The 23132-nt window shown below is 39.7% G+C and overlaps 1 protein-coding gene across 1 annotated transcript in view; it reads left to right on the top strand.

Annotated features, from left to right (window-relative positions):
- TBX5 (T-box transcription factor 5) overlaps nt 1–23132 on the top strand; it is a 91254-nt gene that overhangs the window by 18163 nt on the left and 49959 nt on the right. Inside the window, exon 5 of the mRNA XM_077461268.1 lies at nt 13856–14003. Coding sequence (XP_077317394.1) covers nt 13856–14003 — 148 coding nt within the window. The remainder of the gene's footprint in view (nt 1–13855; nt 14004–23132) is intronic.

Genomic DNA, 23132 nt, shown 5'->3' on the forward strand with positions numbered 1-23132 from the left:
TTTCAGGGCTCTACATGCAATGGGGCAAATAGGCTGGTCTCTTTACAAAGCAATTTTCCCTTAGTTTGTCCTGAAAATTCTCCTTGAAAAAAATACCCAATCATATACAAGTAAAAAAAAAAAAACACTTCTTACACTGGATTGAATTTTGGAGGTCAGCAGAGCTTCATCTTATTCACTAGGCTAGGGGAAAATTCTCTTGCAATGTGAGCAGTCTATTTGCCTTCAGCAAATCAAGCCCAATTTGTTCACCAAAGGTAATATTGTAACACTCAATGGGGCTTATTTATCAGAACTATAGAAAAGAAAATGAGAACAAAAGCATATTAGCTGCCTATAGCATCAAAAAAATATTGTTCAATATATCAATACAATAGTTCCATATAATAAAAGTTAAACTGGAGTGGCGCAATTCAGTTAGTTATTTATTCTCTCCTGTTTTTTTGCATCAGCCAAATGTCAGATGAAACATCATGTCAAAATGACTATTCTCAAATATAACCTGTCCCTCAAGCTTTTAAAAAACATTGTAAAGGTTGGGTTCATCTTTCATAAACTACAGGCATACCCCAGTTTTAATTACACAATGGGGTTTATTTACTAAAGCTGGAAAGTGCAAAATCAGGCTTACTTCTGCATAGAAACCAATGAGCTTTTAACCTCAGCTTGTTCAATTAAGCTTTGGTAATAAAACCTGGAATCTGATTGGCTTCTAAGCAGAAGTGAGCCTGATTTTGCACTTTTTAGGTTTAGTAAATAAACCCCATTGTGTACTTAAAAGTGGGGTATGCCTGTATTGATACTGTGCAACAAGACAATGGGATTTCTTTACTACAACTGTAGAGTGCAAAATCTGGTGCAGCTCTGCAAAGAAACCGATCAGCTTCCAGTTTCTTTTGTCAAAGTTTAATCGAACAAGCTGAAGTTAGAAGCTGATTGGTTACCATGCAGAGCTATACCAGATTTTGCACTCTCCAGTTTTAGTAAATCAACCCCAGTGATTTCTTCTTCTTTGTGCATAATGTTTATTGCCTTTTGAATCTCCTTTATAAACATACAGACCATTGAAATAATGTACAGCTTGATTGTGTAGATTATGTTTGCAGCAATGTTTTAGTACTCTGCTATGTGAATCGTTTCCTCTAGCTATTGTATGAGCAATAGTCGAGACCGGGGACCCTTCAGAGCAGGAGAATGTGAGCTACAATACATGGGCCAAAACACAACAGCAATAGGTGGCTCAATGCTACAATTACTTGAAGAATTATGTGATTATCTTGGGTTTTTGCCATCCATACAGTTGCTTGCATACACGTCCAAGCGCTGCAAGGCATTAAGATAGTAGCAGAGATTCTCAGTTGTACATTTGCATGAATAGGAATTGTCCATATATGCTCTGCTCATAGCCATTGCATTCTGCAGGAACATTGGTTTATATGATCTCAGAACAAACTAATGTTATACATAATAGGGTTACATAGTACTTAGTCTGAGAAAACACACAAGTCCATCTAGTTCAAGCACTAGCAAAAATAAACAAATAGTAAAGCTAGAGATACAGAATCCTATACCCACAGTTGATCCAGAGGGAGGAAAAAACACTATAAGGCATGGTCTAATTTGCTCCAGCATAGAGATTTTTAACTTCACACATGGCTTATTGCTAGCTAATGTGGATAAGGCTTGTTCACTTTAATCAACCACTCAAGTGCTAGCAAAAAATACAGTTTTTTTTTTTTGTTTAATATTTACTTTGTTGGACATCATCAACTCTCTAATGCTGGGCATACACTATACGAAAAATTGGCCGAAAATCGGTCGTTTGGCCAGTTTGTTCGTTCAGTTAATGGGTACAAAATTAATAATCGTTGGAGCCTTTTTGAGCCGAAAAAACGAAGGACAAGTTTGGAAATTTTCTGCCGAATGAACGATAAATTGAAAGTTTAATGTGTTTCCTATCCAAACTGTTTGCACTAGGTATATGTAAAAAAACTAACAAAAGATTGATTCATTTATGTCCACTGAATGATATATCAATCATTACATGATGGCACTATGGTTTGCTATCAAGGCCGAATGTCTGTCTTTTGAAAATGGGTTTGGCCGAAAATAGTGTATGTCCAGCATTAGTAAATCAACACCAATACGTACTGAGCGCTTCAAAAACATAAGGCAAAAAGATAGCTAAAATGACTATTTAAAAGGCATAATTATGCTCTACTTTACTTGCAAGATACAAATAGATCATATGTATCAGGCATGTAAATGGGGCTTTATTTTTTGTGTCATGTCTCCTCTCAACCCTAAAAAAGTATTTACAGGCATACCCCACTTTTAAGTACACAATGGGGTTTATTTGCTAAAGCTGGGAAGTGCAAAATCAGGCTCACTTCTGCATAGAAACCAATGAGCTTCTAACCCCAGTTTGTTCAATTAAAGTGATGTTCCACACACACAAAAAATAAAATAAAAAATTCTTAAAAAAATAAAAAATAAATACATTTGGATTTTTTTGTTAACTCATCTCTAAATGCCTAGGGGGTGCCTCGTAGTCTGCCTAATTCAGTGCCTGTGCTGGTGACATCACTTCCCCTCGGCACAGGAAGGGCTCAGCTCTGCCCCCTCCCTCCTGTCAGTCATCTGGGACATGTGACAGGTCCCAGATGACTGCGCAGCCAATCATGGTGCGCGCCGCTGCTCGCACAGTGGGTGCCCAGCTGTGCCCACAGTTGCAATGCCGGCGCTGCCGAGAGGAGGGGGGGGACGAGCGGGGCTTCTTCCCCCGCATCGCTGGACCCTAAGTGTCTGATTATTAAAAGCTGCAGTATTTGTAGCTGCTGACTTTTAATTATTTTTTTTTAAGGGAAACTCCTCTTTAAGCTTTAGTAATAAAACCTGGAAGCTCATTGGTTTCTATGCAGAAGTGAGCCTGATTTTGCACTTTCTAGCTTTAGTAAATAAACACCATTGTGTACTTAAAAGTAAGGTATGCCTGTATTTCTCTTGGTAATATACTATTTAAAAAGACAGAAATGTTAACTAATCACATATTGTTGAATCAGCTTCCTTGATGTTAGCTGCATAACGTTTTGGGTCTCATCATGAAAAGAGCTAAAACAAAACATCTTTGAAAAGGCATCCAAGTTCCACATTTCAGCATTATTCTACCCAAAGCTCACTAGTTTTAAGGGTAAAATGTGATTACAGATGAAGGAAGGTCCATGAAATGTTGCTTAGTTTTTGCAATTAATTGATAATAGTTTGGGTGATGTTACCAAAACAATGTGTTTTTACAACTTAATTAATTTGGGGTTGATTTACTAATTTATTAGGATATGCTCCCATATCCTCATATTTTCACTTTGAGTACATGTAGGGATTACAAAAAAAAAACGATTTAGTTTTGCAAATGATTGACTACTTGAAGTAAACGCAACTACATTTTGTCAAATGATTTCACTCTTTGCTGAACATTTACCTTTCTCAGTGAACATTCTTTACATTTTTGGTAAATACACCCAAATATGTTAAAGTCTAAACTTTTTGAACATTAAAGGGGTTTTAAACCCTCGCCGATTTTCACCTGAGCCCTGAAATTTGCACAACGAGAAAGAGCACACCAGCTCCAGCTGTTGTGTTGTGTCCTGATTGGATAGATTGATAGCAGCGCAGCCATTGGCTCCCACTGCTGTCAATCAAATCCAATGACGCAGGTGCCAGGGGGGCAAATCATACATTCGGCGGCTATGGACATTGAATGATGGACTTGGGAGCACATCCACAAGGTAACCCCTGGGAGAGCGCTTCTCCTAGGGGGTTATCTGATGTGGGGAGGAACCCCTGAGAGCTGCCAAGGGACCCCAGAAGACCAGGTTCGGGGCCACTCTGTGCAAAATGAGCTGCACAGTGAAGGTAAGTATGATATGTTTGTTATTTTATTTTTAAAAAGGAACCCTTACAATCACTTTACTGCATTGTTGTTGTGCCCTCCAATTAGCTAACTCCTCTCTCCAATCCACCATTGTTCTGTCTTAAGACACTGTGAGCCATAGGCTCCTGCTGCTGTCAGTTAAGTCCTGTGAGGAGGGAGCGAAGGATGTGGCCAAGCCGTGCTGTGTGTGTCTATAAATGCACATGGGAGCTCACTCCCGTGAGTGCTGCTATAGCACAAGGCTTGCAGGGGGCACCTGTATGAAGGAGGAGCTGACAGAACTGGTGTGGAACTTCAGCAGAGAACATAGGAGACTGCTCTGTGTAGTACCATTGCAGAGAGCGGGTAGGTATAACATTTTTTTAAATTTTAATTTAAAAAAAAGAAACCTTTACAGTAACGTAAAAAGCTATTTAGACACTAAGCCACAATGATCTGAATTAAAAAAAAATGTTGTACTAATCCTGAATGAAACACAACAAACATGAAAAATAACAAACATGTTATACTTACCTGATATGTGCAGTGGTTTTGCACAGAGCAGCCCTGATCCTCCTCTTCTCGGTTCCCCAGCTGTTACTCCTGATCCCTTCCCCCTGCTGAGTGCCCCCATAGCAAGCCCCTCACTATGGGGGCACTCCTGAATACTCACTCCTTAGCCAGCTCTATGTGTCCATAGATATACAGAGCGTAGCTCAGCCATGCCCCCATTCACTCACTGGATGTGATTGACAGCAGCAGAAGCCAATGACTCCCGGTGCTGTGTTTGAGCCACTGAGGAGAGAGAGCTGAGAGCTGCTCTCACGCACATCGCTGGATTGAGATCAGGCTCAAGAAAGTATTTAGATGGAGCAGGGGTTGATTGCAGAAGATTTTTTACCTTAAAGTGGTTGTAAACCCTTACAAACCACTTTGACCTACAGGTAAGCCTAGATTAAGGCTTACCTGTAGGTCCAAGAAATATCTCCTAAACCTATACGGTTTAGGAGATATTTACCCGAAGACAGCCATCGTTGTCTTTGGTGCATGCGCCGTAGACAGTGGTGCGCAGGCGCACTGGGCAGGCCGCAGATCACGGAAATATGCCGCGAGTGTCGGCTCCCGTGCGCATGTGCGGGAGTGACGTCATCGCGGCTCCGGCCAATCACAGCGCCGGAGCAGCGAGACCCGGAAGTCGCTCCAGGATACATGGCAGTGGCGAAGAGGAAGACGAAGGACTGCTTCGGGGGCTTCATTCTCAGGTAAGTTATTCATAATGAGCTAGTATGCTATGCATACTAGCTCATTATGCCTTTGCCCTACAGGGTGTGTTTTTCTTTTGTTTTGTTTTTTGCCTTTACTTCCTCTTTAATGTATAGAATGCATTAAGGAAAAAAGCCTTCTGCCCTTAGAACCACTTTTTAACTAAACCCCTCACGTTAAAGAAAAGTAAACCTAAACAGCAATTTTGTTTGCTGCTATTGTAATATGTACATTACACAACAAACTAAAATATACAATACTTTGCAATGATAAAGACATCTATTTTAAAATATTAAGAACATTATTACCTATGTTTTTAATATTTTAAAATATACGTCTTTATCATTGTAAAGTATATGTACATGTAGATGGGAATAGAGACATGGAAATGGAGAAATGCCATTTGAGGCATTGACTAGCTTCCAGTTATGTTTTTGTAATATGACATTTACATTAGATTACACAGCTTCATTGCAGGCCAGACGGTTCATTGGCAAATTATACAAACTGACTTTGTCAAATATAAATGCTGTTGACTACAACATAAATTTATGAGGTGAGCAAGAAACAATTAGCCCTGAGCCCAAGACAGGGCCCAACCACTGCTTCCCATATATTAGCTGAAAGCCCACGTCACATTCTTTGCACATTTTTTCCCCTGCACATCATTTTTTTTTGTTCTGTTATCTGCTGTTTGAGCCTCTAGTAAAGTCATCAAAATTAAAAAATATATAATTTTGCCTGGCTTTATTAAACATTAGCAGCCTGAGTACTTATATACAAATAGTTATGGCTCCAGGCCATTCCACTCTTACCTGTCATGACACTTCTGGGTGCACATCCGACTTGTCACCTTAAGTCCACGACACCCTAAAAAGGTCATCACTTTCATGCATAAACCTTGTATTGAGGCTCAGTGAAATATATTATATAGCTTAACACTATGCCACTTAGCACTCTGGTGCATTCAATGCTGGTTAACATGTAATCATGAAGTGATCTCTACTGAAATCTTCTATCAGTATACAGCAATAACCACACCTTCCAGGCAGAGCAACCACCACCTGCTACTGATTAGGAGACCACTATCAATCAGTTAAGACATACCAAGTGTAATCCAAATAAACCTGCTTCCACCGAAAACATATTTGCTTTTTGAAAATTCTATCACCAAATGTTATGCCTATGAAAAAGACCCTGTTATAAAAAATGTAGATGCAATGTTCAAAAAAGTTTCTGATCTTCAATAAAAGTTTTAAAGTATAGCTTATAATTGGTCCTTTCTTGCATGCAGGATAGATTATGCATGAGATATTAGGGCATACCATATAGAATTGAGCCAATGCCCTGTTGCTGTTTTTAATGCTTATGGGCTGCACGTGCAATTTTTTTTTAACCTTTGAAATAAATCAAATATATTTCCTTTGATTTAGGTCTGACATATTGACATGATGAACAGAGAATGATAACTGCAATAAGCCTAGTGTGAAATCCTCAAAGAGAACAGCTTTAGTGTTAAATACTCCTAGATAGCAAGGTGTCTTTGGATTTGGAGACTCATCAAAGTTTAGTTACATTTGCATGGCGCAGAATGTAATGACATCTTATGGGAGTTGGATTTAGAGGTACCGCTTGAAAGGCTTTGTAATGCTTAAGCTAGTTTTACTGTATATTACAGCTTGTTCTATTTAGGAATGGGCGTTCCTAACACAAGCCACAGTTTTAAATGTGTGTTTTTGGCTTACAAGCAGAGGAACACATTCTGTATAAACTTTTGACTGTGAAATGCTTCTGTTCGTAATTGTTCTCTGCAACCAGTAAGTTCTGGACCTAATATTTCACTTTCTGGGAGCTACGCCTAACTCATTATCAAGAAAAATAATGCCAACAAGTGCAAATAAGTAAATATATCAAACCTATGAGATATAACTAAACAATACTCTTGTCAATTTATAAGTAAGGATCATAATGTAATGGATGTTTTCTCTACTTTCCCTTATATGTACGGTAATATTTATTTCCTATGAGCAATATTCCTCAAAGGAAGTCATGTTTTTAGTTCAAACTGCTAGTGTGTTACAAAATAAAACACCTGTATGTCCAGGAGCATGCTAGTACCAGGGCAGAGACTCACTAAGGTTGATCTACTAAGGACAAATAAGCTGTTAACTTTGCAACATTTTTATTTTGTAAGGGAATTTTTCCATAGCTTAGAGCATGGGTCTCCAAAGCTTTCAAAACAAAGGTCCAGTTCACCGTCCTTCAGACTTTAGGGGGGGCCAGGGTGTGGCTATTGGGAGAAGAAAATGTCCCAGCATCAGTGGTATTAAAAAATGCCCCATTTTTGGTGTCAGTGAGAGAAATTTTGCCCCATCGTTGGTGTCATTGGGAGGAATGGTGTCCCATCATTGTGTCATTGGGAGGAATAGTATCCCATAATTGGTGTCACTGGGCCCAATTGTTGGTGTCACTGGGAGAAATTGTGCCCCATTATTCGTTTCATTGGTCCCATTGTTGGTCGTATTTGGGAGGAATTGTTCCACATCATTGGTGTGACTGGGCCCCATTGTTGGTGTCATTGGGAGGAATTGTACCCCATCGTTGGGGTCATTTGGAGGAATTGCACACCTTTATTGGTTTCAGATAGGGAAAATTTGGCTCCATTGCTTGTGTCAAGGAATGAAATAGTGCCTCATGGGCCAGATAACAGCAAGCAAAGGGCTACATCCGGCCCCCAGGCTTCAGTTTGGAGACCACTGGCTTTGAGATGAGATGAAACTCTGCTGACTTCTGTCATTTAATCATATGCAAGCAAAAATACTGTCTTTTAATTTCCCTTGCATGTGATTGGAATTTTCACCCCACTCACTAAGCTAAGGGAGAATTCCCTTGCAAAATGAACAGCCTATTAGCAATTAGTAAATCAATCACACTGAATAGGTTTGGATAGTGTCCTAGATGCAGTATGTAATACATGAATCAGGGAATGGACACGTATCAAAAGCTAGTGACACAGCTGCTTTGCGATAGCCCCTTTCAGTACTAGCAAGTCAGTACCGGTGCTATAAAAGGTTGTATCTCTGTTAGCAGATTGTGCACTGCTCAATGCAGTATACTTAAATGGTTTTAACCTATTAAAATTCATCCTGCAAAAATAAAAGGCAATGCTTAATACAGGGTAACTAGACAGTATTTGGGACGATTGCCTCCTAAAGGAGTGAATCTTTCAGAGGACAACATTTTTTAGATCAGAAGTAATTTAAAATCACTTATACTTAGCCTGGCCATGCACAGAATGAATTTCCTTCCTGCAACCACAGATTGCAGGAAATAAATTTGCTGGATTCCCCCATCAACACAGACAGTGTTGATGTGGGAATCCCTCTTGCCAGACCATTGTCATGGTTCCAATCTCGGCCGGTTCCTGCTGAACCATGTATTGCCTGCCTTATTCTCGCAGCTGTTAATGATCATCAAGCAGAGGAAAATTAATAGCTGTATAAAAAAGTTGCACAGATTATAGTGATATCTTCACTGCTCTAGTTTGGGCACAGCAACTGTTTATTCAAAATTAATGCATCCTGAATGAATTGTATTTATTATAGGCAGCACTTTACATACTGTATATTAACATCAGTTCCTGCCCTCAAGGAATTTACACTTTATGGTGTGACCATGTCTATGGAGTGTGGCAGGAAACCAGAGTACCCGGATAAAATACAAACAAGCACAGGGCAAACATGCCAACTCCATGCAGATAGCATCTTGGCCAGGAATCAAACTGGGGAACCACTCAGACACTGTGCTGGTCATTCCTTGTAATTAGTATATTGTAACATATTGTAATCTGGATATTGAGATTTAACAAAAATACATTGTTATCTAAACTCTGAATTTCCAAAACCTCCTTCTTGACAAGATACCTTTTAATACTATAAGTCTGATCATGGATTGTAGATATATACAGTATGTATATATATACAAGGCTTTTTTTCAGCGGGAACAGTTCCGGCATCTTCACCACTGACAGCTGGTGGTGCTGGGGTGTGCTGCAGGCTCTATTGATTGATACTCACTGCTAGGGGATCTATTCTAGCTGGAGGGTATCTATTTTTGCATAGGGGTCTGCTGTTTCTGAGGAAGTCTGTTGTTGCTGGTGGAAGACCTACTGTTGCTGGGGGTGGGTCTTATATTGCTGTATTGCTGGGGGGTCAGTTGTTGCTGGGAGAGATCTACTGTTGAAGGATGGGTCTATTGTTGCTGGCTTCTGGAGAATCTATTGATGCTGAGAATCTATTGATGGGGAGATCTACTGTTGCTACTGGGAGTCTATTGTTGCTGGGGGGGATTTTTTTGTGGTGGGGTGGTCTATTGTTGCTGGCGGGGGCTCTATTGTTACTGGCTGCAGGGGTTCTATTTTACTGCTTTTCTTGTTATAATGACCAAATTCCTTACAGATTACTTAGCACCACAAATTGAGACTTAGTTCTGTATTGTCTAAAAGGGCAGTACTGGAAGGTGGGTAGGGGATGGAACCAAGGAACGGTGCTCGGAGGGGGGTAGGGGTGGAGAAAAGGGGTGGCTCAGAAAGGGGGAGTTCCTGCACCTATTCTCTGATAAAAAAAAGCCCTGTATATATATATATATATATATATATATATATATATATATATATATATATATATATATATATATATATATATATATATATATATATCTATATATATATATATATATATATATATCTATAATCATATCCAACATTCTGGTCAAATGTACTTGCCTGTTTTCTCATAAAAACTTGACTTGACTGTAACCAAGCTTCAATTTCTGTAACAGTTCTGTAAAATATTGTTTTCTGATAAATGAAAGAAATGAATGGGTAATAGTGGGAAAAAAAACATGCTTCACAAACATTTGTGAGGTTCTCAAATGAATAAATAGACACTAAAATGAGATATACATGGATAACTGGAAGAGTATAATTATCATTATTTCTTTTTTTAATGGGCACACTAACGGAATATTCAAATGACATATAACAGCTATACATCAGGGATATAGGGGTTGCTTTGTTAAATAGTATAACAGTAGTATATAAAGTTCTAACAACTGATGCAGACAAACTTATTATATACCATTTAGGTGGGGTGCCTCATATTTGTTGATTATAATGGGTTTTGTGGCTGTGTTTGTTTTATTCTATGTGGGTATTTCATTTGTAGGGTGTAGGCTGCTACTAGTCTTTGTCTGGTGAGGTCACAGGTTGTAATCTGCTTAGGTAAACCCAATCATTAAAATCTTATGTAAGCTTTAACATGCTAAAGAGATCACATCACCAACTTACAAAAATTCTGATCAAATTATTATTTTAAAAATATTTACTTGCAGACTGTTTTTCTTTCCATAAAAAAATGATTTTCATTGCAATGTTCCTCAACCAAACCGACCCCCAAACACAGTTTCCCCTCCCTCCTTGTGATTTCTTAGCCCTCTCGTTTTCTGAGGGTGTGTAATTACCATCTGTGCTGGTACAGCTCCCTTACCCCTCCTCTTCCTACTTAAGCGTTTATGTAGCTGTGGGCGGAGGAGCAAATTAAATATTATAAAAATCATTTGAGTTACAGCACTGAGTCTGCTGGGTAGCTGACATCACAGCATGGCAGCACCCATTAAGAGTCTTAGGGTCTTTGAAAGACTATATAAAAGGAATTTTTACAGGAGAATAACATGCATAAATACAGTATATATACATATCATCTTATGCGAAGACAGTTGCTTAAAGTGGTTGTAAACTTTTACAGACCACTTTGACCTACAGGTAAGCCTAGATTAAGGCTTACCTGGAGATCCAAGAAATATCTCCTAAACCTACATGGTTTAGGAGATATTTGCAAAAAGACAGGCATCGCTGTCTACGGCGCATGCGCTGTAGACAGCCGCACGCAGGCGCACTGTGCATGCCGCTGCTAACGGCAATATGCCCTTAGTTGCGGCTCCCGTACACATGCGCAGGAGTGACCTCATCGCGGCTCTGGCCAATAACAGCGCTGGAGCCACGATACCCGGAAAGAAGATGGACACTCCATGGAAGAGGGGACAGCGGTGACATCGCTGGCTCCTGTGTCAGGTAAGTAACACATAATGGACTACTATGCGATGCATAGTAGCCCATTATGCTTTACCTTTGCAGGGAAACAAAGACGGAGTAAACCCATCAGAAAGCTCTATTGATGGGAAAAAAATGACATACAATTTATTTGTGTGCATCGTTGCGTGACCGCACAATTGTCAGCTAAAATAACGCAGTGCCATAATGCAAAAAATGGCCTGGTTATGATGGGGGGGTAAATCTTCTGAAGGCCAAGTGGTTCGTTAACCTACCTCCGGCTTGCCATATAGGCAATTGATGGCGGGGTGGTTCTCTTGTTCTGGAACAATGTCATATGACGTCATCCCACTCACAGGCGTGCCAATCGGCAGCGTGCTGTGTCTCTGTTACATGGCGCATCCCCGATCTCTGTACAGAGCCGATGACGTAGCTCTTTACCCATGCGATTAGCTGTGTCCAATCACAGCTGATCACAAGTAAACAAGGAAATGCTGGTTATTGGCTTTCTTCTCCTCACACTGACAGCATGATTATCAGTGCAGCCTCAACAGTGCCCAGCAGTGATGCCAGTCAGTGCCCAGCAGTGGTGCCAATCAGTGCCCATCATTGATGCCAATCAGTCCTGCCTTTCAGTACTCATCAGTGCTGCCCATCAGTGCTGCCAATGAGTGCCCATTAGTGTCGCCAATCCAAGTCACCTATCAGTGCCCATAGGTGCTGCCTATCAGTACCCATCAGTGCCACCTATCAGTGCCCATCAGTGTCGCCTATCAGTGCTCATTAGTTCTGAATATCTCTGCTGCATATTACTGCCACCTCATCAGTGTCACCTCAACAGTGCCTTTCAGTGCCATCTCATCAGTGCCCATCAGTGCAACCTATCAGTCCTCATTAGTGCAGCCTCATCAGCGCACATCAGTGAAGGAGAAAAATTACTTATTTACAAAATTTTCGAGACGAAACTAAGAATTTTTTATTTTTATTTTTCAAAATTCTCAGTCTTTTTTTTTAGCAAAAAATAAAAAAACACAGTGGTGAGTACATATGACCAAAAGAAATCTCTATCTGTCTCAAAAAAAATTACAAAAATGTTATTTGGGTACTGCCTTGCATGACCGTGCAATTGTCGTTCAATATGTGACAGCGCTGAAACCTGAAAATTGGCCTGGGCAGGAAGGGAGTGAAAATGCCCTTTATTGAAGTGGTTAAAAATAAATGTCTGCTTTTTATGAGAAAGTGCCTTTAAAATGTGACAAATTACTAAATAAAATTTGCACTTTTCCTTAAGGAGACTGTGGGGTTGATTTACTAAAACCAGAGAGTGCAAACTCTGGTGCAGCCTTGTATTGTAGCCAATCAACTTCTAACCTCAGCTTGTTCAATTAAGCTTTAACAATAAAAACTGGAAGCTGATCGGTTTCTATGCAGAGCTGCATAATTTTTTGCACTCTCCAGTTTTAGTAAATCAACCCCAGTGGAGTTAAACTACATTGGATTACAGAGCGAAAATAAAATTTTGCTTATCCTAAGGGTCAACTCATACAGCCATTATTATTAAAGCCTAGCAGCGGAATTCGGATTCGGAAAACACATTACAAATACTGAGGGGAAAAAAGTGATTGGGCAGGGTTTTCCACAGACTCCCAGGTGCCAGGGGTATGAGAGGATTTGTAGTTTTGCAACAGAATGCTTACCATTGCTTGAATGCCTAACCAAGTCAAATTTGTTTTGTTTTGAATAGAGTGGGAAAAACTATGTTTTTGCAAGGTTTTTATTTCTGTCTGTGATCCTTTTTGGGAAGTTTTTTCTTGCTTTCTGTCACTGAGACACCAGACAAAACAAGGGGATAGCTCCCAACTGTCCCTGATTTTCGCTAGACTGTCCCCCATTCGGAAAAAAAAAAGTCCCTATGTTCCTCTTTTCTCCTCATTTGTCCCCTCATTTTGGTCTGATTTATATAGCTGTATATAAAATGCACTATTTGTCTTTTAAAAAGCATTTTACAGTGCTAAACCTTTTATCCAATTTCTTAATTGCTGCATTTGTAAATTCTAAGGGCCAATATAAAGGAAAAGTGGTTAAAAAAGTACTTGTGGGTTTAACCAATCATATTTTTGTTCAATACTCCTTTAAGGAGGGCATGGGAGGGGTTGTGTCCTATGCCTACATTCATTTCATCAATATATGTCCCTCATTCCCATTTCAGAAAGTTGGGAAGTATGGAAGGGAGTAGTTGTGGTCAGGAGATCTAACATTTCCCCACTTTACTAAAAACACATTTTGATTTTTGTCTTTGGTCCTGTTGGAGAGGATCTAACCCTTTGCTGTCCTATTCAAAGCAAAACCCACAAGTGCTACATTCTTAATTCCTTAAAACCTATTCCAACCAAATCTTTTTTTGATTTGGTTGGAATTGGTTTCAAGGAATTAAGAATGTAGCATTTTCCAATCCCTGCCTTCGCCCTTCTCCTATAGACTATGTCTGTTTATCAAAAGTTCCTTGTCTATCTTTGGATGGAGAAAAAGGAAACATATTTCATTAGATTTCATGCTTTCTTTTCATACTGTAGGTCGGTAACTGGTAAGGCTGAGCCGGCAATGCCTGGGCGTTTGTATGTTCACCCAGACTCTCCTGCCACTGGTGCACATTGGATGAGGCAACTGGTTTCTTTCCAAAAGCTAAAGCTCACTAACAACCATCTGGATCCTTTTGGGCATGTAAGTACCTCTACTGAGTAAAAGGTTGATGTAAGCAGAAAAATATTGTGAAATATAAAAAAAAAATCACTTATTTAACAAATACTTGAGCATGAGCTGTGTTTCTGTAACATGCCACCAGTAGCGGGAAAAGGTCCTTAAAGCTGGCCATACAAGAATCATGGTCATACACCTGGTTCCTGAAGAACTGGATTAAACTCAAGGCATGGGTGGTCCAAGCAGCTGGGCAGAAATATGTCAGTTGAACAGTGATTAAATCCAAACAGATGCTGCCACTGTTTGGGTACTCTGACAGTTGCACGTGCCGGCTGTCAAAAAACAATAGCTGGAAGGGGGTTTTCTCCATTTATGCTTTGTAATCCCTGAAGGGCTGAACAAGAGAAATCTTACAGTGTATGGCCAGTTTTAGGACCCAGAGCAAAAGTGCCAAAGTGCACCCCCCTCCCATGAGCTCAGAACTACATTGGCAGCATAGGTTGCAGGTCCTGCCCCTGTTTGTGTCCACCTACTACTGAAGTTGAAAGGGCTGCTCCCTCACAGTCCTGGACATCACAGTCTTGTGTTGTTGTCTATTGCTACATTATGTAGTCATCACCTCTGGTTTATTCTCAAGTATATTGCCAGTCATATGGCCTCCTAACCTCCTTGACTGCCTAAAACCTCCCTAATGCCTGCTACAGTACCTCTTGTATGCCTAACCATATGTAATTTTTTCTACAATCCACATACAGCGGGAATTGTTTTTAGGATGAAGAAGAGCTTGCATATTGTTGCATTTACTGTAGCAAATGTAAAAGGCACTCTTAGGGCAAGTGTAAAAGGGCACGTTGCCATACACGCGTGACATGTTTTTGATGGAGTCATTTAGCACAGGCTGTAAAACCTAAAGCTCTAGTACATACTGTATGTTGTTCACACAATGCAGCTCAGCACAAGCGGATCTTGCCTTGTCCATAAGTGTCAAAAAATAAAATAAAAATAAAAAAAAGGAATCAGCACTACCACAGTAGCAAGAACCCCAATACATAATGCAAACAATTTATGGTTTGACACCAGGAAATAAGTAATGGTTAATGTATTAGTAATTTTTCAAAAGATTTATCAAAAATATTACATCACAGCATTGCAAAAATACCTAAAATATATCATCATCAATAAATAAATGAACAAATGATCAAATCCTTATGGACTGACCTCCAAATTCCTTTTCCTGGATCTAAGTTCAAATAAGGTGATGCCCTGTTAGTTCTCCAGTCTAGAGCTCAATAGAATCATAAAAGCTCCCAACGTCATATACAAAGTATTATTAAACCAAAAGTGCTGGAAAATATTAATAAAATATGAATACATTAAAATAACACGTTTTTTTCAGCATTCCCCAAATGTTCCAAGAACTGCAAAAATGACATTGTGATACAAAAAATCTAAAGGAATGAGATTAAAATAATACACTGAAAGTAGTGAATCAAGGGCATAAATTACCGCACACTCATCTTTTCTGGGGGGTATCAACAGAAGTATAACAATAGATTATGGATCCCTCTTGGATTACCTCTTTCCATGCGGCTTGGCAGCGTCAACTGTGATAATATGGTCACTGACCAAGGGTGAAAGTGTGCCTAAATCAAAGGAAGCTAGCAGGTGAGCACTAAGCATAGTCAGTACACTTTTAGCACTCTAGATATAAGTTGCCAGGGAGGGTGGGCGGCGCAGGGGATTAACTTTTAACCAGCTACTGATTCTTGTTATTAGTAGCTCCCTGGTCATTTTCAGCATATTAGAATTTAGGGCCTTCGTGCAAATTCTAAACCTTTCCACCACCACCGCTACAGCAAGCAAGTGCTGAAAGAGGTGGTCTAGCAGTCAATAAAAAATAATTGGGGCAGTGGGGCAGCACAGTGGTGTAGTGGTTAGCACTTTCATTTAGCAGCAATAGGGTCGCTGGTTCAAATCCCGACCAAGACACCATCTGCCTGGAGTTTGCATGTTCTCCCTGTGCCTGCATGGGTTTCCTCCCACACTCCAAAGACATGCTGGTAGGTTAATTAGATCCTGTTGGAATTTTTTTTTTACCAAATATGTATAAAGTGTCACAGTTCTCTTTATTATTCTTGTATTTTGTGTTCATCTAACTTTTACTGCAGCCTATTTTTTGTTCTATTAGGGTTAGCGCATTTTTTTACTAATATTTCTACCACCACCGCTACAGCAAGCAAGTGCTGAAAGAGGTGGTCTAGCAGTTAATAAAAAATAACACCCATCATAATATTTTATATTATTACATAATTGTTAGTTACACAACGTATCAGGTTTGTAGTAGCAACTTGAGGATGATAAACATTCTCTTAAGAATCTGAGCAGAGTTCTTGTATATGTAGTTAATGGACTGAGCTCTTCAGGACACTACACAGAATGTCCCCCTTGAACCAAACTAACTCTAGCACAAGAGGGATGGCAGTAGCACACAGTCTCAAGGATCTCTCACACCAGCCTGTACTCATGAATGTCCTTACATAATTGGACAAGTTGTCCCTTAGTCAGCATCAGCAAACTTTCAATAGAATAGGCCCCCCAGTTAGCCCAGCTGGGACCTCTGTGGACCACAGACACATGGCAGGCTTTCCTAGGGGACACACAGCCCCCCCCAAGGTTGTGATCTCCTCCTCAGGGAAAATACTTCTCTGCTCTAGGTCTCAGAGAATTTATACACACTCCCAGCTACCACCTGGGCTCGCCAGGGATTAGCCAGAGCTGCATAATTATTCAGCATCTGATTTGAGCCTTCCTGCTCACTACCTGCTAGAACTTTTCCAGACAGACAGGGGGAAGAAGTCAACTCTCCAACCAGTGAAATTCAGAACAAACCTGAACAATCACACACAGCTACACTGATTACAGTGAGCCCGGAACTAAATGTACCTATCCTAGCACCTATATGGGACCCTCCTACACCAGGAAGACTGTATTTCTCATGCTGGATTCATTTAGTGTGCATTGCCTATCGCAGAAGTTGTAAGGCCAATAAATCTACACTGCTGAGATAGCTTAACAAATGCAAGGTGGATTGGCTGATGACAATCCTGATGACTCCTAATGTGCATCTGACACCACCAATTGTAGACTGGAGAGTTTACAGGGGGTTTAGGTCAACGGCAGGTTCTCCAACCCTTAATGATTCAATACTAGATCTGGGTTATCTTTACATTCACACAGATCTTCTATCTTTAATTTGCTTTAAAAGTCTCTGCAATTGGACCCTTTCCCAAACCCAGGCCCCATAGCAGCCCACAGTTATGCCAAATAACATTTGGGTATTATCAGTCAGTTAGATCCCTATTGGTATATCTTTGACAACAAAGCGATCAACACACTAGCCAAGGAAAGGGCTAAGGAGAAGCCATATGTACATATAACCACCCTTTATTGAAAAACTTTAATATAACATATCCTGACTAGGCAATCTCCTTACAAAAAACAACCCAATTCGAATAATTAAATAAATTACAATGTTGCTAACAACCACACATCATTCATTCCTATCCTTTTGTTGGGGATTACCTAGATATTAGAGCTTTTCTTTCTGTGTTGTTCTTGTTAAAGTGGTTGTAAAGGCAGAAGGTTGTTTACTGTAATGCATTCTGTGTGCAGCCAATGGCTCCTGCTGCTGTCTATCACATGCAATGAGCAGAAGGGAATGGACACACAAAGCAAGTCTCAGGATTGAGCCTGCATGAGTGCACTATGGCAAATGGCCTGGGGGCATTTGGCTGGTGGAGGAGCTAAGAGCACCAGAGGGGGACCCTAGATTAGGAGGATCAGGGTTGCTCTGTGCAAAACCATTGGTTAATATAACATGTTTGTTATTTAAAAAAATAGGTTTACAATAATAGAGTGGGCACACCTTTCCCTTTAATCTCAGTATCACTAGACAAAAGAGAGAAATGAAAAAGAAAAAAATGTAGCTGTATTTTGTGTATCAAGGAAAATGCAAGTATATGGGTTCACACTGAACAACTGATCATGTGCAGAGAAATTTAAAAAGATAGAAATTTCACATAGCGTAACTGAGCAATAGAGCATTAGAGATTTATGTGTATTATGTACTCTTCTAGTAAATTAATATCAAAGATTTGCATAAAATGTACTCGCTTCACTCACCTTCTTCACCCAATTCCACCTAGACCTAACCTTGTGGGTTTGCATGGATGTCCTATACTCAAAATATGCAAATCATTATGCATTAGGGATTAACAAAATGTTCAAATTTGAGCACATGTATCACAAGTTAACATGAGCAAGTTTATCAGCTCACAAATGCTTACGTCGCAAATTTTTACATTGAATATTCCCATATTTTATCAATTCTGATTTATTTAACTATATTTTTAATATTTTTTTTACAAATTAGATTTTTCTGAAACCCCTGAATCCTAATTTATGTTGTACAACTGCGACTTTATTCAATGAGATCCCGCTACATATACTCAGTTCAGCTAAACTCACGCATCTAACGTGTTGTGCAGGGAGATGAAAGGGGCATAACGTGCCGAGGTATTGGGCTGTATTTTCATCTCATGGTTTTATTCTGTTAGGGAAATCATGCCGGTTACTATAGCAACAGACTGGGAACACTGCCAAATGGAATCTCTGATATAGCTGCAAAATTCAGGTCCACTCCACACTTCTAGGTTTACACATTTAAACAGTATAGATGTATTTAAAGGTACAATGGACATAAAAAAAGGATATCTTTGCTTATAAAATGATTTTGTTTTACGCAATTATAATATGCTCTTGAGTTTTTATTGCAGCATTTGCATCTTTGTCAATATGCTAGGTTCAATTTCAATTTTTGTGTTTTAACAAATGATATGAATAGGCAGGCATTAGATTCTAATGAGAATTTGACTCTGACTATATTAGGAAGACATCAAGCCAAGCATTACCTTTTCCTTGAATGGGAGATCGGGGTCGTAGGAGGAAACAGAGATGAAGCCCATAGAGTTGTTGCATCCATGTGAAAATACTATATGTGCTATGCATGTTGGACTGTATTTAATCCCTTCAGATACGGGCACACAGGTTACAATGCTATTTAAAAGCAAATGGCACATGGAGGTATCCAGTGGGTTGCACAACACAAATTTAAGCTGGCCATAGATGGCTAAAATTTCGTCTGATTCCAGCATAATAAGCCAAAATTCAAACCATGTGTGACCTTGTTGGCACCACCTTGCTTGACCAGCTTAAACATAAAAAATTGAAGAAGCGGATGGAAAATTGTTGGCCAAACAGTAATTGAATCTATCAGATGTAGTCGCTGTTTGGATATTCAGACAGCCAAGGGGGCCACAGCTACCTGAATAAAATAGATAGCAGGGGAGATTTCTCCATTCATGCTAAACAGCCAAATCTAGTGAATTTTTTAGGTTCAGTCCACATGTATTTCTATGCGAGTATAGCTAGCTTTAAAGTCATTGTTTTTACATGTCAATAATAAATACGGAATGACCTGATAGGGTATAAACAGGAAAAGTCTAGGCAAACGAGGTTTTTCGATTATTAGAACAAAGTTATGCGTATATAATAGACCTGGCAAATGAAAAATAGGAGCAGTCCGGATTAGAAAATGCAAAGCTATGGTCCAGTTAGCGACAGCTGTTTATTTGTCTTATTTTACAAAGCACTAACCTATGCTACAGCATACAGAACCATGTGCCCATCACAATTATAAAGACTCACACATACACAATATAGTCAATGTACTCAGAAGCCCATTAAAGTACAGGAAACTTTTTGGATTGTATCAAAACCAGGAAGCTCTTATTAATAGATGAGTTATATATAAACTCCACGCAGAAAGTCTGCCTGGTTGGAACAGAACCAGGACCTACGCTCTGTAAAGCATAAGTGCTAACCACTGAACATACAATCTATGGTCAGTCTCTCTGACCCCTATTACCAAAACTGAAAGTTACTACCAACAAATTTAAAGGGGATGTAGTATTTGAAGTGCTATTATGATAAAAATGAAAAATAGATAAAAATGCTACATATACAGAATCATCAATATCTTCTAAAGTTATACATTTATACATTTATGTGTATAATTTGTAACTACCTAATGATAATATGAGCTCAAAGCAGACATAATAGCCCTTTACATATACAATCTCTTCTTCTTGCTTTGCAGAGCTACACAACGGCTGTGTTTTTCTGCTCATTAATATAGTGGACATCTATGTTGATTTACCAAAGTGGCAGAGAATGTTCACTTAGGGAGTTAACTTCCCTAACTTCCCTAAGATTGGTGATTTTTTACTTCCTGGGTGATTGTAATCACCCAGGATGGAGAGAGACAAAGCAATTGCACTGAGACAGTGATAGCTCCCTCTAGTGGCTAATCTACAGATCTCTATGTTTAATAAAAAAAAAAAGCAAACTTGTAAACATGTCATTTAAAAAAATGACTTTATGCTAAAGCCTGCAATAGTAACTGAAAGAATGCACTGACAAAAACACACTTTTAGATTTGTTCAGCCAGAATTAGCTTTATGCATTCCATCTCATTCAGCCTGCGTTACCATGCAAATGCTTTCTTTAAACTGTACTTCTTAGATAGCAGACAAAAAAGGTCTAATGTTGCTATTCTCCCTAAGCACTGTCTGAAAAGAGATTCATGGTGGATTGCTTATTAGAGGGCAGCAAGGCAATGACTGTCAGGCTTTCAAAATGGGATACTTCCACCTCCAGAATGTATGCCCGCTTTTTCTGCAACCGAATGGGGATTTTAAATGGAAATACCATGTCGCACCCATGAACCAAGAGGTTGGCTCACGGTTCGGTGCAGCCCTTGTCACTTGAATGGTGGGCAGTACTGCCTGCTGAACTCAAACTGTTAAGCCCCATACACACTCAGATTTTCTGTTGATTATTAACCGGTACTTCGATTTTCCAAAACCATATAATATGAGATCAAACCTTAGCAGTTTTAATTTGTATGCAATCAGGCAGGCCCTTGTACTACATGGTTTTGGTAAATCTGAAGATAAAAATCAGCAGAAATTCTTATAGTACGTATGGAGCCTTATATGAATTTTGCCACACCGGTGCAATGTGTACTAACACGGCTGCTGGCCATATTAACTTGTAGATAGATAGTTGGGGGACGTTATAAAACTGTAGCTCAACTGACTATTTTTAATGCCCCCCCCCACCAGCGGCCCAGCCCATGTAAATGAGAGCAACAATTTTATTCACTCCCAGAAAAAATATGACAAATAAAAAAGTTATGCTTCTGAACAACACAGGTATTTACATGCACACGTAAATAAGTTAAAGGAGCTAAAAATTTAATATAGCAACAATAGCCATTAATAATACATAAATATTATTTTGTTTTAGGATCCCATTTCTTTAATACGCAAAGCTAGCAAAAAAAAAAAAAAGGCGGTAATTCTGAAAACGTTAATACCCTCCAGTCTAAGATTTCCTTGGATGGTCACTAACAATGTTGTCTCACACACCTATATTGCCTACATCCCAGCTTACTGTATATTGTGCAAGGAACATAGCTCCGCCTTTAAGGAAATAGCATCAGGATGCAGGAATGTGCCTGAATGTACCATATACCATTACTAACAGTCTCTGATCATATTCATGTTAGCAGCTGCAGAATTGTCCCCATCATTGCTGTTCTTAAGGGTCCACACACACACAGGCCAATAATGGCTTCGCCACGGACTGCTCATTTTTTAAACTGTGCTATGGCATGTGTTGGAATATACTGTTTTTCCAACACCATGCCACTATGGTGTTCCCAGACATTGCACACAAAGCCTGGATAAGCATTGCGGTATATTTCAAAAGACACTGGAATTCACCCCTGCATAGAAATTTGCTTTTCATGTGATTGGATAATTGAAGTGAATATTCACACAATTTATTCAAAAAATATTTGTAACTGTTTTAGTAAATACACCTCTTTTTATTCATCATAATGAATTGTATTGTTGGTCCTCTTTGAATCCAATGACAGTTTTGGCTTATGGGGAAGGAAATATGGAACCCTGCACTCTGAAGAAACAGCCCAGGTAAGAAGAGATGAAAGCATCTTCAGCCTGATACCCCCCAGGATAGGCTTCTAACATGTTTCACCCCATCCACATGACTAAGCCCTGAGGGCTGTTAGAAACTATGGGGTCCCATACAGCCTTCCTGACAGGGCCCCCACCCCTGAATTACACAAATAATAAACATTTCTCTAATTATTTAAAAAAATATATGTTTTTGTCAATTTTAAAAATTATTTTTATTTATTTCTTACATTTTTAAATTATTTATTACAATTTTTATTTGTTCCAACATTGTTGAATGGGGTGGGGGGGGGGTGGGGGGGGGGGGGTTGGTTGGTTGAAAGTAAATGGGGGGATCTAAACAGACCCCTAACTTCTCACCTTTGAGACAGTGAAAGGAATTGAGGACACAGATTCTTCAATTCCTTTCTCTGTAGAGTCAGTTGCACTGAAGATGAATGAACACGTGGCAGAGGCATCTGTTCATTCACAAACTGAAGCTTAGTAAACATAATTTACTATGCTCAGTTATGAATGGACACAGGAGCGATCTCTACTGATCGCTCACTGTGTCCAATTCAGAAAAAGAGGGAGCTGGTAAATTACATATTTCCTGGCACCCGCAGCAGCCGAGGGAAGCTGGAAGTGCTGTGGGGGGGGGGGGGCACGGGCATACATGGGAATCAGATGTAGGCAGTACATGGAGGGGGATCAGTGCCACAGGACGGGAGGACAATTAAAGAACAATGCACTGTGTCTGTGTCTCACTCTCCAGCAGCTGGCGGGAAGGAGAGGGGGTGAAACCAGCTTTCAGCTGCTGGAGGGAGAGACACAGACACAGTGTATTGTTCTGTAATTGACTTCCCATCTGCCTCACCTATCCCCCCGCTGTCTGGACCCCCCTGTGTGTCAGGCTTTCTACAGGAGACCCTATAATACTCCTTTTCAGCAGCCCTGCCTGTGGGCTGGGCAAAACATGTCAAAGGCATTGCCTGACAGGCTGAAGCTGCTTGCATCTTTTTTTACCTGAGTTGCTTCTTCAGATGTTTCTTCC

Source organism: Lithobates pipiens, unplaced genomic scaffold (assembly GCF_037356315.1).
Source record: "Lithobates pipiens isolate NorthernLeopardFrog02 unplaced genomic scaffold, aLitPip1_a1.2 Scaffold_3, whole genome shotgun sequence".
NCBI classification, from domain to species: domain Eukaryota; kingdom Metazoa; phylum Chordata; class Amphibia; order Anura; family Ranidae; genus Lithobates; species Lithobates pipiens.